General features: G+C 32.4%; 2 protein-coding genes and 1 pseudogene across 2 annotated transcripts; 1 reads left to right on the top strand and 2 right to left on the bottom strand.

Moving 5' to 3' along the window:
• The first annotated feature begins 408 nt into the window (after window positions 1-408).
• On the top strand, window positions 409-4,157 carry LOC132714711 (uncharacterized; annotated as a pseudogene).
• A 40-nt stretch (window positions 4,158-4,197) lies between these two features.
• LOC132714710 (uncharacterized) lies at window positions 4,198-12,828 on the bottom strand. Its single transcript, XM_060697624.1, has 11 exons — window positions 12,754-12,828; window positions 12,390-12,473; window positions 12,007-12,102; window positions 10,709-11,009; window positions 9,844-10,126; window positions 9,184-9,420; window positions 8,794-8,870; window positions 8,342-8,446; window positions 7,651-7,871; window positions 6,835-6,999; window positions 4,198-6,565 (listed from the first exon to the last, which is right to left on the bottom strand). The coding sequence occupies exons 5-11, from the start codon at window positions 10,001-10,003 to the stop codon at window positions 6,316-6,318; spliced, it is 1,215 nt and encodes a 404-aa protein (XP_060553607.1). The 5' UTR covers window positions 10,004-10,126; window positions 10,709-11,009; window positions 12,007-12,102; window positions 12,390-12,473; window positions 12,754-12,828; the 3' UTR covers window positions 4,198-6,315.
• On the bottom strand, window positions 10,053-13,669 carry LOC132714715 (uncharacterized; the record flags this gene model as incomplete). The annotated part of the gene is given in 7 exon segments (XM_060697627.1): window positions 10,053-10,126; window positions 10,858-11,009; window positions 12,007-12,102; window positions 12,390-12,473; window positions 12,754-12,825; window positions 13,219-13,263; window positions 13,493-13,669. Coding segments are annotated over 7 exon segments (700 nt in total), but the record flags the coding sequence as incomplete, so codon positions are not given.
• Between the last annotated feature and the right edge of the window lie 4,358 nt (window positions 13,670-18,027).

Here is an 18,027-nt window from a genome sequence, read left to right as displayed (position 1 = left end):
TCCAGAAGAAAATGCTTGACAGTAAAATTTTCATTGCAAGCTACACAGAAAGGGGCATTGTCATTCGTAAGGAGATAAGAATGGGTAACTTTAGTGTCTCCAATTCGGCATCGAAGAAGAACTGTTTGATCATGGCGGTTTGACAAAGACAGAGATGGTGACACATCAAGAGATGTGTTTATATCATGCAGTTTATTAAAGACGGCATTGTCCCAATTTGCTTTCCATTCAGATGAAAAGAGTTTATTAATAGCCGTTCTAAAATCACAAGCACGTAACAATAAGTCAGTTTTTTGAAAATTTAATGATTGTTTAGCTTAAGCATCTAATTTTTCATTTCCTCGTATACCTACATGACTTGGAATCCAATATAATTAAACAGATTTTATTTAAAGGTCCACTACTAAGACCCAATAAAAAGTATGCTAAACAAAAGACATTTTTCTTATCACCTCAAAATTGTTCAAGTATGTAAAACTGAGTAGATTGAAAACATATTATGATTATAATATTTCTATACGACCACTTAATCAATGCCATTGTCATGCCTGTTTTTAAACGGAACGAACGTTTTCCGATTTCCCCCGAATGCGTCGTACATCTTCGGGGTTTTCCGGATTGATTTCATAACGAGGCTGTATACATGTAGAACCGCCATAACAAAAACAAAGCGACGTGACATTTATCAAGAATAATATTACCGTTCTGTCATAGTTGAAAGGAACCTATGTCTTCGGTAAGTGTTAGTATTTGAAGAAGACTATTTGATTTAGATTTTAATAGGTTACGATAAACAAATTATCATGTATTTGCAGGACAAAATGAATGCGTATTATGACAGCCGAGTTGAAGTTTGTGTATTCAGTATTTGTTTATTCTGCGTCACATCCTTTTACTGTATTCTTTTGCGTGTCCATTTTAAAAAATTATAATTATATTATCTAAGTTACTCGTTAATAGTGTACTAGTTTACATGCTTGTGACTATAGTCGGGCCTTGGAAAGTCTTATTTTCACGTACATGTATATATAAATTATTTAGAAATTAGAATATCAGCTAGATATTCATGTAGCTACTAGATCTACTAAGTTCATTTCATGAAAATTGTGCATTTGCAGGACATGGAATTTATTTTCACAAAGTCAGTTACATTCATGTAGCTTCTACATTTTTTTTTTCATGCAAATTGTGCATTTGAAAGAAATAACATTTATTTTCAAATAAATGTTTTGTCAATCCACTCAAATCAAGTTCACTGGGTGCTGTTTTTTTTTAGAAAAATTACTCCATTAAATATATCATTAGTAAGTGATAAAATCTTCAGCAGGGCTTCCATTAATGGAAGTTTGGGAGTCAGTTACTCCTTGATTTTGGCTTGTGACTTCCAAAATGTATAACTTTTCCTTCTTTACCTATAAAATGTGACATCCAATATCAGAGTTTGTGCAGTGTCTGACTTTCAAACTTTGGAACTTAGTGGAACTGCATATGCTTTAGGTCGCTTGCAGGTGTATCTATCTCAACATTAGGAAACCTATCGCCCTTTACAGGGAGATAATGTTTGACATTATTGGAGGATAGAGATACTGTAGGCATGCCACTATTTGTCATAGATGGCAGTATTTCAGACACCAACATATCTGAGGCAATATTGTCGTTCTTAGCTAGACAGTTTTCGGCTCTTATACAAGTTTTCATGGGTGCAAGTTTTCAGGCATATGCCTGAAGTTCAGGTTTTTTGTGACAGATTTCTTCATGTTTTACCATTAGATTATGTAGGAAAATGATCATGAATTACTGTTTTCATGTTTTTCCAAATTTTCAACTTGCACCCATGAGTTTTTGATTACATAAATTAAGTGGCGCAAGAAATGGATCCATAAGAATGATTAAAGAAAATAACAATATATGCAAATGAGGCAGCTGATCAATTTATATATATTCAACAATAAAAAAACTGCTGGAATGTTCTTTCGAGTACTTACTACTTGTCGAATTGAAACTTAATTGAGGCATGGCATAACTGTTAATGAGCCAGACCTGCGACAGAAGATAACTTTGTATATCCCAGTTCAGACTAAATACTTACTAGTGATTTTTTCAGAATTTGTTGTTCCATTCAGGGGCAAGCCATTGTTGCCTTAGTAAAATAAGAAACTTTACGCAACTTGCTACTGGGTTGATTCTGCTTTTACTTATAATGAACACATACATGTAACTTAATTGTCGCAAACCTCAAATTGCAAAAAAAGTTTTGTTTATTGCAGTCAGAAAGCAGTAACAGTGGGCAGCTCTTTGAAGAAAGCCCTTCCAGTTCTCCAAGGGGAAGAGGTAGCTCTTCAAGAGGCAGAAGAGGGAGAGCTGGAACAAGCACTAGCAGAGGAAGGTCAAGGAGTAGAAGCGGTTCCAGAGGGAGGGCCAGAGGTAGGGGAAGATCACGTCAAAGGGAAGCTGAAAGCACAGTTGATGTTCTTACTGAAAGAGATGAGAAAATGAAGGTAATCCAGCATTTTTGATGTTTCCGCTATTTCTTACACTATTATTTTCAATACCCTTTTTATGATAAGAAATACATTTTTTTTTTGTAAAAAACAAACAACTCATGTTAATGCATTTTTGACAACCTGCAGCTTGTAGATTTCAGATGATAGGCCTTTAAACTGTTCATACTTTTGTGCATTAAAATATGTAACCATGCTGTTGCTGGTGTATGATGTGAATGAATTTAGTATATTTCTTTATCAGTAAAATATACATTGAACTATATTATATACTTATAAATGAAATATTGATGAAATAAAATGCATATTTTCATTTTCTGTATTGTTACTGTAAAAATTTATTTGTCAATGCAGTGAAACATATATTTTCCGTGTTTTCACTGATGTGTTGCCAGACTACTTTTTAAATAAAACCATTAAGCCATTACACAAAATGTTAGGTATAGCGTCAAAAGAGAAGAAAAATGTATGTAATAAAAAGAAATTTCTTTTTTTCTATAAATACAGGATTTATTTTTTTGTGTTACAAAAATTACCCTATTTCACTTGTCAAGTAGTGGCTATCGTCAGTCATGAAATATTTTTCATACCATTCAATGAAAATAAATTGTGTATTTATAGAAAAAAAACTTGAATATAGAAAAATAACATTGAAAACAGATGGTAAGGTAAAACATTTTTTACATATAGAAAAGGAATGATTATTATCTGTTTTGATTTTAGGAAGAAATTGCTAGTATGGATGTAGATAATTTAAGACAGCTCTGCCTGGAGATGGTGTCAGCTCAGCCAGGGTTGGTTTTCAATATTATGCACCCATCTACCAGACAACCTGGAGGCTACCACCCACCACCTGGGGTCAACTTGCCGGGATGGTGTGTTTGCACTAAGTGCAGAGAGATGCCAACAGAGGCAGAGAAGCTCTGTTGTGGAATGGAAGAATGCATTACTTCATTGCCTGTAAGTTATACTCATACATGTTTTATAGGACAAAATGATACATTTTCTCTCTCCATAATTTGTTTTTAAAAATTTATCTTTCTTTAGCAAACAACGTATTTTCTAATGCAACAACTGACTATTGATTACATATAATGGTAAAAAGGTTAAGATGAATTCATTATTCTTGTTCTCATAAAAAATAATGTAACAAGATTTAGTGTAAATTACTATAAATGATTTTTTTATTATTATTTCTGTTGTTTCCTATAGCATTATATGCAAAGGCTCTTTATGTTTCAGAACTTCAACATTTTGATCTTGGATGAAGAAGTTCTGTCTCTAGGCAGGATTTTTAGGAGAGATGTTTTAGTTTTTGATGAAGAGAGACCGAAATAAGGCAAACCGCCATCAAGGCTACAGGAATTACATCATGTGGCAGCATGGAAGCCTTGGAGCAGGTGTTAAGCGTGTTGTGCCATCCTGTGCCGTTTGGGTCATTCGGGACAAATACCCTGACCCGTTCGGGCAGTACACTGGTTTCGTACCTTCTCGGTTTGCATGATTGTATTGTAATATACAAAGAAAAGAAAATAAACCACCTTCATTTAAAATTTGGTTTTTATTTATTTATTTTTATATCAAAAGTAATGAAATAATTTAAAACAAATAATTGAGGATAAAACTATCATTCCAGATGATGCATAGCCCCACATATCATTAAAGGCACATTATGCTTCAGAAACAAAAATTTACTTCTAAAAGAATTGTGAGATGCTTTAAAAAAGTAGTAGTTATAGTGAAATAATTAATAAAAGTAAATTGTAAACCAAAAAGCCAAAGTTGAAAAGGGGTTATCCAGTAATTGGCCAATGAGTAACTTTTTCAATACTTTGAAAGTATACCAAAATTTTAAAGTTATGAAAAATAAAAATAACAGCATTTCAGAGGCATAATGGGCCTTTAACTAATATTTTATCCTGTAATATGAAGGCTCCCTGTATGTATCTGGTCTCTACTTTTATATTTTAACAAAAATGATCTTGAGTCTGACAGGCTTTAATATTATCCAATACAAAATCTCCATATAAATTTACTTTAAAGCAAGTTCAAGCTTTAACTCGGGGTTAAAAGACCAACAATCTCACAATATATGCTCAAAAACTGTTAGTTCTCTGATATAAGCTGAACATATTCTAACATAAAATGCAGTTAATCAACAATTTTAACAAAAAGACCTGAAAGTAGCAGTTTGTTTCCAATAAAACACTGTGTAGTATGTATATACTTGAAATAAGTCCATCAGACATTTATGCCCCTATTAATTTGCCTGTCACATGGACATTACTTTTTTTACACATTTATTCATACTTGAAGTGTGGTTGAGTGTTATACATTACAAGAGCTGCCACTGTCATGACATGAATACCCCCGCATACGACTTTGTCATAATCAACTGTGGCCATTTACAGCTCAAGGACAACCTCCTTGCCAAATCTGAGGTTACTAAGCCAGTGCATTGCTATGTTATGTATTGTACATGCTTCAAATGTGAAAATCAATACACTGCGGATTTGCATTCTTAAGCATCTGATGGATTTAGTAAAAATCCATTTGACCTTGACCTTTGACACAGTCACGTAAAAATTAATAGGGATCATCTACTAATCCTGACTAACCTATATGCCAAATATGAAGACTGTTGGTCAATGGAATCTTAAGTAATTTAGTGGACAAGCTTTATGTATTCAAGGCCCATGTGACCTTTACCTTTGACCCAGTGACCTCAAAATCAATAGAGGTTATCTACTTATCATGACCAATCTAAATATCAAATATGAAGACTGTGGGTAAAAGGAATCTTAAGTTATTTGGCTGACAAGGAAAAAACGACGGACAAGCTGATTTCAGTATATATCCCCCCCCTTACAACTTTGTTGTGCGGGGGTATAATAAAAGTGTTATAACTCAAAATGTCCATAAAACCCGACTCAAAACTTATTGTCATTGGCATGACAAGATTTTCACATCTGTGACATTGACCTAATAACCTGTAAAAGCAGAAATTTGTCATCAACTGGCCTGGTCATAGCAACATTAGCTTGGCTTATTTTTGCTTATGCTGTTTATCAGACAAGGGTCTTACAAATACTACGCATAATAACAAGAACAATGTTACCTTATGGCCTTAGCAAATGTCACAACTAAGGGCTTATTCTTTACATAGTTATTATATAGTTTATATATGAGTCGTGTCATGACAAAACCAACATAATGGGTTTGCGACCAGCATGGATCCAGACCAGCCTGCGCATCCGGGCAGTCTGATCAGGATCCATGCTGTTTGCAATCAGTTTCTCTACTTGTTGTAGGGTTTGTAAGCGAACAACATGGATCCTGATCAGACTGTGCGGATGCGCAGGCTGGTCTGGATCCATGCTGGTCGCAAACCCATTATGTTGGTTTTGTCGTGACGCGGCTCATATATTAAATGATTTAATAAAATGTTGCTGTGACCTTGGTGGTCATATGATTTTCTGCAGCATTTTTCATGCACATGGTCGGCAAAAATTTTCATATAATATAATATACAACTTTTGTGGAGGACCAACAGGTAAAGCTACCAAATATTATAGCTTTTGTAAGAAGATCTTCAACATTCTATTGTTACTAACTAATTGTCCACCAGACTAGCACCAATATTACAACTGTTGTCCACATCCTGTCTGAATCATTTCTGTGAAGTATGGCCAAAGCTGTAAAATAATTGTTGGTAATAATGGACATCATGTAATCAAATCATCTCTTATAAAGACAGCAACTGACACTTAAATACATCAAACAAGCTTTCCCATAACAGTGCCGTACAGACTGTCTAATTATAGCGGGATTTCTTTTCTTGAACCAGCTGTTGTGTGGATGGCGGTTCAACAGGTGCGATTGTCTTGCTTATTAGCCGGACATCTGTTGGGTCCAAAGTCACCTTCCTATACATTCCCTTGGTGTCATTTAGTCTGTTCATTAATGCCTTCACAAGGACTTCCTGAATGTAATCGAAGGATTTTGGTTCTTTGCAGGCATAAACTGACCACCTTCCTGACTTCTTGTTGTAAGTCCTGTGGTACCTGTTAAAAAAAGTGTGAATACATTTCATTCATAAATAACAAAATCTTAGCCAATTATAATAAAAATCAAGCAAACATTTGTCCTTGAATGTCAAGGTCAAGTACAATCGATATTTTGTCTCGTCTCCAAGTATGAAGACAATCCATAATATAAAAAAAATCACCATTAATTTCGGACTGCAACAGCAAAGGATGAGATGCCTGTTGAAATAACTCAAATTTATTTCTTCGAAAAAGCCGAGTTAAAAATTGTTGAATATTAAAAATACCTTGTAGATCCATCCTTGTTTTTCATTTCACCCCTGCTTGCATTTTTGTTGTGGTCCAGTGCAGCCAGCAGGTTCCTTGCCCTGTATACGGGTGGTGTATATGCAAAACGTTTAGCACAGTACATCAGTATGTGTTGATGGAACCCCTCTAGTTCTGCTGTGCTCCTGAAAAACATTTTTTTCTGGTTCACATTTGTTTGACTTATGTTTGGTGAAATAGAAAGATCAGAAAATGCAAAGTTATTAAATAAACAAAAATAATACTGGAAAACCAAGTTCTAATCAAATCCATAGAAATACCATTGAGTACTAACTCTAGATACTATAGGCTAGTATTTTGTATTTATACATTTGCTTGGATGGTATAAACTACTTATTAAGTCCCCATTTGTAGAATACAAATAAAACTGTATGTGTTTTGGTTAAGTTTCCTGGTATTTTCCTTCTTGGAGGATAGGGGTACCTACACACATTATTATTTCAACCGGCGTAATTAGTGGGAACTGTTGTCACCAAAATTGATTTAAAAGATCAAAAAACTGTTACAATAAAAAATCATGTTTCCTTACAAGATACAAAAATATAATAATTGTGTTGACACTAGGCCACTTATATAATGGCTATTCATTTGCCAAAATGTTAGTCTGCTGGGATAAAAGAAAACTATGACATAATATAATTTTCAATTCTACAATAAGTTAACATATATAACTTAATGCTAAAAATTGAATACATCAACTGTTGACAACCATGTCTTTTATTTACCTCCAGGACTATTTGTATATGGAAATATCAAAAACATTCATCAACAAATACCTGAAATTTAAGAAGTGCTCCACATTTTTCAATAGTCTCTTGTCCAAAACAATGTTAGCCAGTTCTTTGAGAACATGACTGTCTTTTTCAGGATGAAGCCATGGTTTGCTTCTTGATTCATCTTCTCCAAGAGGATCATGAAGGCATTGGTACAATCCTCCGTGGGGAATTATCCATTCATGTTTGTTGGTAATATGGTGAAGAACACTTCTCCAAATGCCCTAAAATACAAGCACCAAATGAAAACAGAGAATTTTTATGTCTGTAATGATACACAATAAGACAGATGTAACAGTCTACTTTATACAGAAATCAACTTGCACGTTGCATGCACCCACACACACACACACACAGACACACGCACAAAATTAATATATGCAAGTGTTCCTAATAAATTGTTGCAATACAAATATTGATACAGAATTAATCAAAGCAAACATCTTAACTCTAGTATGCTTTCAGCCATTGAATATACCCATGTGACAAGTGCAGACCAAGAAATGCAACCTCATCTGGGCCACCTGATTATGGTCTGCACTGTTCCCTATTTAGCCAATACATATTTATTATCTTTATTTGGCTAAAAATGGTAATGATTCTGTCCAGATAGGACAAGTATATTTAATTAATTAGTGTGGTGATTGTTATGGAAAAAAATCCTGCCTTCCACAAAAAGTTTCTATGTACATACCACAAACTCTGAATAACTCTCAGCCTTTTGACAGGAGAACCAGAAATGATTTATAATGTCTCTAGACCATTTCATGAGGACCATATTCTGCTTCTTTTGAGATGCCTGAAAAAAACAACAACAACATATGCTTGATACAATATCTTTCCCCAATCATACAACTCTTAATTTGAAAATGAAAGATCTATCAAGTTTCATCACTATTAAGTTATTAATATGATTTATTGGTTATAATTTTACAAAGAATCCAGGTACACAGTCCATTCATATGACAAACATCATGGTATTGTGAAGCAATATGAAAACTATGTGGCTTTAATTTTGTTAATATGATTTCTTGTTAATATTAATTGTATAATTCTATAACAGAATACATATAGTTCTATTTTGGTCTAACAATTTAAACAAAGTACTGCCTACAATAAATTTTACTGTTTGTAAGATAAATATACCTTAACTATTTTCTTCCCAAGGTTTTTAGCCACATGCCAAATGTCATATGAGTGTTTCACATCAGGGTATTGTTTTTCTAAAATACAGAAAGATACTTATTATACTTTTAAAAGTAGTCACAGAAATGTAAAAATAATGATATATTGTCTAGTATTTCATGAAAATATTTTCATTTATAAATTAAGTAATGACTGATTTGAAAAAGCACTATCAAATGTTATTTAAGGACATTTTATAATAAGAAAATCAAATGAATTGTAATCTATTTTGTGCAAGGTATTTGCATTAGGAAATATATGCAGAGACTATATTCTATAACTAAACAAAAATCTCAAATATGTTAATTATGTCTTCAGAGTTCATGCATATAACAACATGTATAAACATACTCATCACAGACGATATTCCCAAGTGTGCATCTGTCACAACTTCCTTCACTGACAAGCCACTATCTTTTATTTCATTTAATGCCTGTATAAATCCCCTTTTTTCCATATTCACCGACTTTCTTTCTGTTTGCCTCTTATCAATGGTGAGTAAGGAAATTATCTTCTTTGTGTCATATTCCATAAATGTATAGGAGCAATATTGGGCTGAATGGCCTGGACTGTCATTTCTTCCATCACCTAAATATTTTAAATTCACAGTTGCTATTCAACAGTTTATATACTAAAAACAGGTCTAATAAGTTACTAGATTACTAGTATCTGGTTGCAAGGTGGCAGGTTAATGCAAGTTTTTTTCTTTAATTTAAATTCAATAATCATATTGCTGCCAATCCTTTAAAAATAAATAGTTGTTTTTTTTTATTTTGAAAAAGAATACTTCCAACATAATACTGTTTCATTTATCTTTGTTAAATTGTAATACTGGACAGAGGTTTGAGTCAATGGTTTGACACTGTAAAAATCATACAATTACACTGTGTAACACACTAAGTAATTTAAAGACAAGGTAACACTAATTAATCAACCATTAATCCTGACAGTTCAAGAAATTATTGTGTTTTATTGGGTAAGCTTTACAAAGGTGTAGAAATAGACACATACCCATTAAAATAATATCACGGTTTTGAAATTCTGACCGAACTTCTTGCACATTTTCATCCCAAGCACTTTCTATGGCTGGAATCATATAGCATCGCTGTATTCCATGAAACCGTGTCGAAGAGGGAAACAGCAAGTTCAGTTGCTTCGCCCACAAAAGCATTTTACTATAGTTGTTCCCAGATGATAAAATTGTGGAACAGATGAGAAAATCACCTGAGTGCAATTTTCTGTTCAACTGGGACTGGGAACACCACTTCTTCACAACATGATTCTTGCCACAAATCTGTATGTTAAAATGAAATTGCTAAAATGCTGTCATTCTGTTTCACAAATAAATAATTATGCTATGATTAAATGTTGAGCATAAATCATAAGTGAAAATTTTACATTATTTTACTTCATTTGAAATAGTTAAATTGTACTTAACAGTTGATTGCAATTGCAATTAAACTATATCCTGTCATTCTATAAATATACATTTCATCACTGTTTAAAGGCTCATTACACCTCAGATATGAACAGCTGTTTTCTTCTTTAGAAGGAACAAACATGTCTCTAATGAAGATTTTATAACAAATTCAAGTAAATTGGATGTTTATCAGCAGAAGAAAGTAATAAAAAAAATCATAACGTAAACGACTGTCATACAAAATCACTGTAACAGTAAACTATACTAATTGCCTTAAAATCGAATGTGATTCAGTACAATTCTTATGTTATTGTAAGACAACAAATTTAAGTTGGTAATCAATTGCCATTATCAACATGAATTGATCATTTAGACTTTTATTGATAACATTGTAAAAAGTTGGAATAAACATATTTTACTTTTGTTAAAACTATTAAATGTATTTTTATTTCCTACCCATTTGATATAAACTGCTGATCCAATAAAAGAATGCTCTATTTGTACAATGTCACTGCATTCTGTACACTGAACTTGGCCATAAGATGCTAGAGTCAGCAGTTGTTCCAGGAAGACAAAACATTTCACTGAGGATGTTATGTCCTTACTGTCCTGTTCAGATGTTATAATCTTAATGTCTTCCACTGGAATGTTCTCTACATCTTCGGCTTCCTCAACTAATTCCTCATCGTCTGCTTCAAGATTGAACTCAACCTCTTCAAACGCAACATCATCTGCTAACACTGTCACTTCTCTAGGACTGTAATTTGAAAACAATAAGTATCTTTAATTCAAAACTATAAAAGTTTCTTTTACAAATCAATCAAGTCATATTTTGTATACTTTAGAGCTTCAGATCTTTATAAATTCCTTTTCGTGATGAACCTATCTTTTATGTAACAAAGCACATGTGAAAGAAAATTGGTCCACCATGAACCTGTGACAAACAAGTAATTCTGGCTTTAAAATCATGCAAAAATTGACCTTCATACCCTGTAAATTGCATAAATTTACCAATTTGCAAAGCCACATGTATGTAAGTTTCTGAGTAGCTTTATGTTCACTTGTTTTAACAAAAATGTATGGAAAAGACTGCTTATTGAAGACCTAACAGTTCACTAGCCATGAAATCCTGAAGGTCATTTTGACAATGTTTTACTGACTACAAGGTCAAATCCACATGATTTTAAAAATGTTTGACCCTCTAATTAATTCCTAGGTGTCAAGTCAGGCCTTTTGGAAATTTTAAGGGTCAAAGAGTCATTTCAAGGGTCAAACGGACACCCTTCCATGTATTTTTTGACAAACTTTTGAAAGTGATTATTATTAAATGATAATTGATGCCATCAATAATCATTTAATTATCATTTAATAATGAAAACTTTCAAATGTCCTTGTAAAAATCCCTCTTACCAAGCAGTAAACTTCATAAAGTACTAATCACTTACTCCATAATCTTGTAGGTTTAAGAAATTATGACAAACTTTTTTGTAATCATGGATGTAAATAAAGTATGCTGGTTCTTACTATGTACAAACATCATGTGACAAAAAATCTAGAAATTGTGTAATTAATTTCTTGTGTCTGATGTTATGTTCAAATGTGTCAGTATTTCTCAGCACAGCTATGTTTAATCATAGCATAATACAAATTTTATGTACCCAATTGAGTTACAATGAATGAGAAAGCACTTAGTTTCAGGCCACATATTTCTGTTAAAATTTAAAAATTGTGTTGCTAGAATTGAGTATACATACAGCACAGCTGTTAAACAAAAGCTTGGCTGGTAGTCTTCATCTATGTTTTCATCTTCATCTTCACTGTCTTTTTCATCAGAGATCTCAATTGACAAACTGGATCAAAAACAAAGGTCTAAATAAAAACACCACATTTTTAAAACAGTAAAATACAAAATGTATGCAGTTATCTTTTTGGATAATATTAGAGGCTAACACATAGGATATACCTGCATAGTCTGTGCATATTAATATACATGTATTTGCCAATATATCCTTTTTGTTTGAACTTTTTTCTCATGCTTGAGAGTATGTCTTAACAAAGAAATACATGCAACACAGATACATGAATAATCTTTTAAGTTTACTTTTATAATCTAAAGTAAAAAATACAAAATTCTCACTTGAATGGATCAATGAATGAGTCTGTAAGTTGTTTTTTAGTAACCTTCCTCCCAGCAGATGAGACAGCCTGGCCTTTGGAAGTCCTGATTTAATAAAATAATCAGCTTTAACATAGTAATAAATAGTAATAAAAATGATAAATGCAAAAAGGTAACCTAAATAACAAGTCCAGCAATGTGATAAAACTTAATAGATAAAATATCTTAACTTGTGAGTAAATAAACAGAATTTTGGGTATGATACAACATATCAATTACGCTCATAATCGTTTATTTCTGATTTTCATTTTTTTTAAATAAGATATATAATTTCATGTTTAATTTAGAAAAATTGAATAACTTGGCCTCAAAGAAATTTACTTACTGTAGTCCTCTAAGAGTCTTTAGTTTTGCATCTCCAGCTGAAGTAACTTTTACTTTTGGCAACTGTTGTTCCCTGAAAGCAAGAAAATTTGTTGTTGATACAAACAAAACCACCTAAGTTTCATTTTCATTAATATCAAAATCATGAATGATCATCATTTCATTTTTGCTGTAGTGACCTAATGAAAATGAAAACAGGTTGAGCTCTAAAAAAATCATAGTTACAAAATATTGAAACTCTTAGTCCAAGGTATTAACAAGTGGATTTCATTATGGAAGTAAGGCAATAAACAAATAGGAGCTTTCTAGCCATGTTTCACACATTGTTATAGCCTTAACCCTATCCAGAATTGCAGAATAATAAATTTTGTGAATTAATTAAAAATACTTGTATACCACAATCCTGAATATATAACGGCTTTATCGTACAATATTTTGCAAACTTACATACTTCACTTATTCTTGCTGAAATGCTACAATCACTTCAACTCCAGAGATGTCTTCCTTTTCCCTGAATTATAAAGATAGGATTGTATGAGACTAAACTGGGATAATTAATATCATAAATATTCTCAACAATAATTAATTTTTGATTCTCAAATTCTTTTTCCTGTAACCTTAAAAAATTGTTTAGACATTGACTGGTATTTGTATGAAAAATTTAGAAATGCATCTCCTTAAATGTATGTCTAAAAAAAGTGTTAACATGTCTTCTATAACAAGTAAAAATATATGGCTACCTGTCACTTGACTCCCTGCTAGACACTTCAGACACTGATGGTGTTCTGGCAGCTCCAGATTCAGCATGCATTGGTGTGGATGTGACCTTTGATGGACCAGCCTCTTGAACATACTTGGTAATCATCTTTGAACAACCTGCTACTGGAATGGAAGCCAAATCCAAACTATGCTCATACCTATATTAGACAAAAATATCATTTTCTATATCAGGTTTATGGACTTAGAAAAACATACATAAATTTTAATTTATGTTGTAATAATTATTATAGTATATGTCATTTTTTCTTTTCAAACATTTAACAACATTAGTGACAAACAGATGTCACACTCAGTCTCACATGGTGAAAAAATATGCAACCTGACCACAACTCAAATCAGAGCCCTTGGATGCAGTACTGTGGCTCTACAGACAACTATCTGGCCGCTTACATACTATCAGCCCAAAAAGTTGAACAGTTTTGAACTGTGAAATTGGACATGACACTATATATCATCACTAACCAAACGTCATAGTGTAATAAAAATGTGCAACCAGACCGGGTCTAAAATTGGGACCCTCAGAATACTGTACCACACAATCTGGCAATCTAATGGATTAGACCCCTATTTATTTTTCATAAACTTGTATATAATACACTAATTTGTGACTAAAGAAAACGGAATGAACCTTATATCTATTCTCCTGTTTAGACTGACCCCAGAGTCTAATCCAGGATATAGCCACATTTGTCTTGCCAATAACAGAATAATGGTCAAATAATCAAAAAATAATCTCTGCTTGATAATTTATATCCAGCACATTTTACTCAATTTTAAAAGAGTTTGGTTTTCGGTCAGTATCCGGCATGTCTAAAGAGTATATGTACTCAATCAACTTGTATGGAATCTGCTAAGAAATACACAACAGATGAATTTTTTTCATCACTTATATGTGAACTTCTGAACTATGTACTGATGTTTTTTTCTATCCTTATTTGCGTTAGATATAAAATCTCTGGGTACATGTACCTCTTCAAGGCCAAAAGCAGGAATTGTGCGTATTAGGTGTATTTGTTTTTTTTATACAAACGAATATATAAAAATAAACTCACTAGGTAAGCAAGCTGGATATTGATCCATGTCTTGAACCAAAGTTGCTACGTCTTTAACTCAATTATTTCAATGTGAAGAAACCAACTACACGTACATCTATCAAAACGGTTACATTATCGTTGCATATCAATTATGTGCTTGTATATGTCTGTTTTCTCGGGGCAGATATGTTTTTCCACTATAATCAAAAAAGTGGTTAAAATATGGTGGGAATCAAGGCTAAATTCATGAACAATAACGTATGTTTTAAAATGCTAAATTTTAATCAAGACTTAATGTGAATTAAAAAAGTAAATCAAGATTTAATGTGTTTTCTTTCATAGAAAACATGATATACATGTTTATTAACTGATGTTGTTTAAATTAGTACAATACCCTCTATGCTTTTGCATAATATCACAATGTTTTTGAAAGATCAAAAGAGATAATATAATTATATTCACGGGACAATGTATCGAAGGAAGCACTGCTGTCGGAATCCTACATTATGTGCATCACATTATAAAACTTCTAAAAGGTCAAACAACTCGAGAATTGATTTTAGCATATACAATAAGAAATAACTCATTAAAAATTATCAAATTTTCCTTCTCAAAGTTCTGGCACCAAGACAATTTTTAGAAAGGCAGGTCATTTAAATACACACAAATGCAAGTAACTTAACCGGGCAGATTACTCGGAAACTAATAGAGGTAAGATTAGCGGCTTATTATGGAATACAATTTGATTAATTTCAGTTTTTTATATTTCATTTATGTACTTTGATAATAATAATATTTTGAGAGACAAAATCAATTTGAGAATGAAACTAATTCGTTTTTGAAAATAAAAATCAAGGAATTTTAAAACGACAAATCAGTTCAGTTTAATCATCTATATGGGTAAATTTCACAGTTTAACATTTTACTAAAATATAACTAAGAAACAGAAAAGGACGCAATGTTGAGGGGACAGTACTTCAGAAATATTTGGCCATTCAACTAAACTAGACTTGTCAATTAGTACTGCCACCAATTATGGGATTATACAAGGACGAAGTAACAAAATATAACAGAATAGGGAAAAACAGAATCCTTAAAGAAAGTCCAACACAACAAAATTGAAAATGTTGCAGGCTCGGTTTGATTGAGCCTGTTCATGGACGGTACTGGAAAGTGCAAGTTACCGTCCACGCCCCCTAGCACCGGCTTAAGCAGAATTCAACATTTAACACGAAAATGGTGAAATTTTGAATTTAGAAACATCCGCAGATGTTTTCATACGTCGGTTATCATGGAACCTTCAATGTGACACAGTAGTGCCATTCCATGAAAAGCGGCGTATGGTCCGCAAGTTAAAGAATGCTTTTGCCCTAAACGAGAAAACAATGGGCGGAACTAAATAAAATGGAATTTAGAAAGGGGATACGAGGTTATGATGCCTGCATATCACAGATAAGACGTCAAAAGACAAATTTAAAAAGCAGGCAACATATCCTAAGGGTGATTATACAGTATTCAAGTAGGAAAACTGGAACCACCCAAGTTGAAAATGGCCAAATAGAAGAAACTAAAATTACCACAAAACATGTATACATAACAATAATGTCGTGCTGAACGATCTTCAAGGATCGAAAATATAACATCATTGATTAAATGTACGGGGAGACTTTTTACAGCCGCCACACGGCACAAATAACACGGATGTGGCAATAAAATAGGGAAAAACAGAATCCTTAAAGACACCTTACATTTGGCAGCGATGGACAGTTCAAAACTAATATAAAATGTTTCTTGCATGTTTTGCATGAATATTTCGAAGTCACTTTTTCTATCACACATATTACACAAGACTGTTAATAAGCGACATGTAAATAAGTAAAACTTATTAGGAAAATATTATCCAAAATAAACATTTAACGAAGTTTCCTTGTAAATATTATTGTGATACAAAGTTTTGTACACAAAATAGATAAATACAGAAGTCCATTTAATGAAATCCCTTTCGAATATTAATCCAGTTGCGGAAAGACAGCGTTAATTTTAGTTAAAACAATATTTTATTTATAATACATACATTTACATAATAAAGTACATAAAATAAAATTTACGGATTTACAGAATTTATTTTATGAGCAGATAACATTTCCCCAAATGACTTTAGATTATAATTATCATCAGAAGTGAAATAAACTTGAAGATTTATACGACAAACATCTGATAAACAGATGAAAAATTAAATTGTGTTATAATATTGATATGACTCTATATTGATATGTTTGGAAAGAGAATAAAAGCAAATGGAGATATGACTATTTATATTTACAAGACGTCACTAGGCACTTCATAAATTTAAAGAAATATGCCTTAAAAAATTAAGCTACAATATAATTATTCTTGTCATTAAAAATAAATTAACAAATGGTGCGATCAAAATTATTTCTAGTAAAAGAATGCACAGTTTAAACAGTCTATATTTTTATCGAAAAATGAAGTAGTTGATGCAGGTAGCATGAATCTTTAAATTGTGTTAGAGGTGTTTTCATTGTTTATAGTAATACTAATATAAGTACAAAACCGTGTCATTGATTCTCATACACTTATCTTGTCATGCAATTTTTGTATAAATATACATGGTTTACAACAATGCAATTGCATTGTGAAAGGAGTTTAGCTAATAAATAAATATGTTTTGTTAAAAACAATTCTGTATGAGAGACTTATTTCATTATGTAATGAACCGAATTAGAAGACCCATTAAACCTTGCTAACATTGTATACATTTTTACCATTAATGTTGTGTGTAAATTCATCTTTAGTATTTTTATTGATGTCTACTATTGTTCTAAGCTTGGTGAATTAAACGGTTTATGAACGTTAAGAGTCATGAAATCATAAAGTTATAAAAGTAAATCCTCTTCGCAAAATGTTATCTCCAAAGGGGCTATATAAAACCAGAAGTAAACAGGAGTATTATGTTATCTAAATGCATTGGCTGTTATCTCTAAACTGGCTCTTAAACGTTATCTTTGAGATAACGTTTAAACATATTTAAGCAATTAAACAGTTGTGACACTGTTAGAATTTACTGATTCACAATCAATCAAATGATAAAAAAGTAACACACAACATTAACAATTCTTTCGAATGCGAAGCGGTTCAGGTAGCGCTACAAAAACAAATCTACCGTCCAGCCCCAATTCCCCTGGCACCTGAGTAGGAACACCTACTTTCCGTAAACTATTTATCCAGCTTGCTGACATGTTAAAATTTTAAGTTCTTAACAGGATTCAAACCCACAACGGTATAGTGGAAGAGATTTGACATCAGCGACTTTGTTTCCAGATTTTTATACTTCACAGCAGCAGGTGTCAAGTGCCGTGTGGCAGCTGTAAAACGTTGCCCCGTACTTCACTTTTAGTGTTGTTATATTTTTTTCCCGGGCCCTTTTGGATCATTGATGC

Source organism: Ruditapes philippinarum, unplaced genomic scaffold, assembly GCF_026571515.1.
Source record: "Ruditapes philippinarum isolate M1 unplaced genomic scaffold, ASM2657151v2 ctg2378_1_1_1_1, whole genome shotgun sequence".
NCBI classification, from domain to species: domain Eukaryota; kingdom Metazoa; phylum Mollusca; class Bivalvia; order Venerida; family Veneridae; genus Ruditapes; species Ruditapes philippinarum.
This window is presented reverse-complemented; position numbering and strand designations above follow the sequence as displayed.

Bases quoted from the DNA above. Each gene is read 5' to 3' on its own strand.
- LOC132714710 (XM_060697624.1), bottom strand. From the start codon at position 10,003: ATGCTTTTGTGGGCGAAGCAACTGAACTTGCTGTTTCCCTCTTCGACA. The intron at 8,871-9,183 runs GTATGTTTATAC...TCTGTATTTTAG, and splicing joins GGGAATATCGTCTGTGATGA to AAAAACAATACCCTGATGTG. The intron at 6,566-6,834 runs GTATTTTTAATA...TTTTTTTAACAG, and splicing joins AACAAGGATGGATCTACAAG to GTACCACAGGACTTACAACA.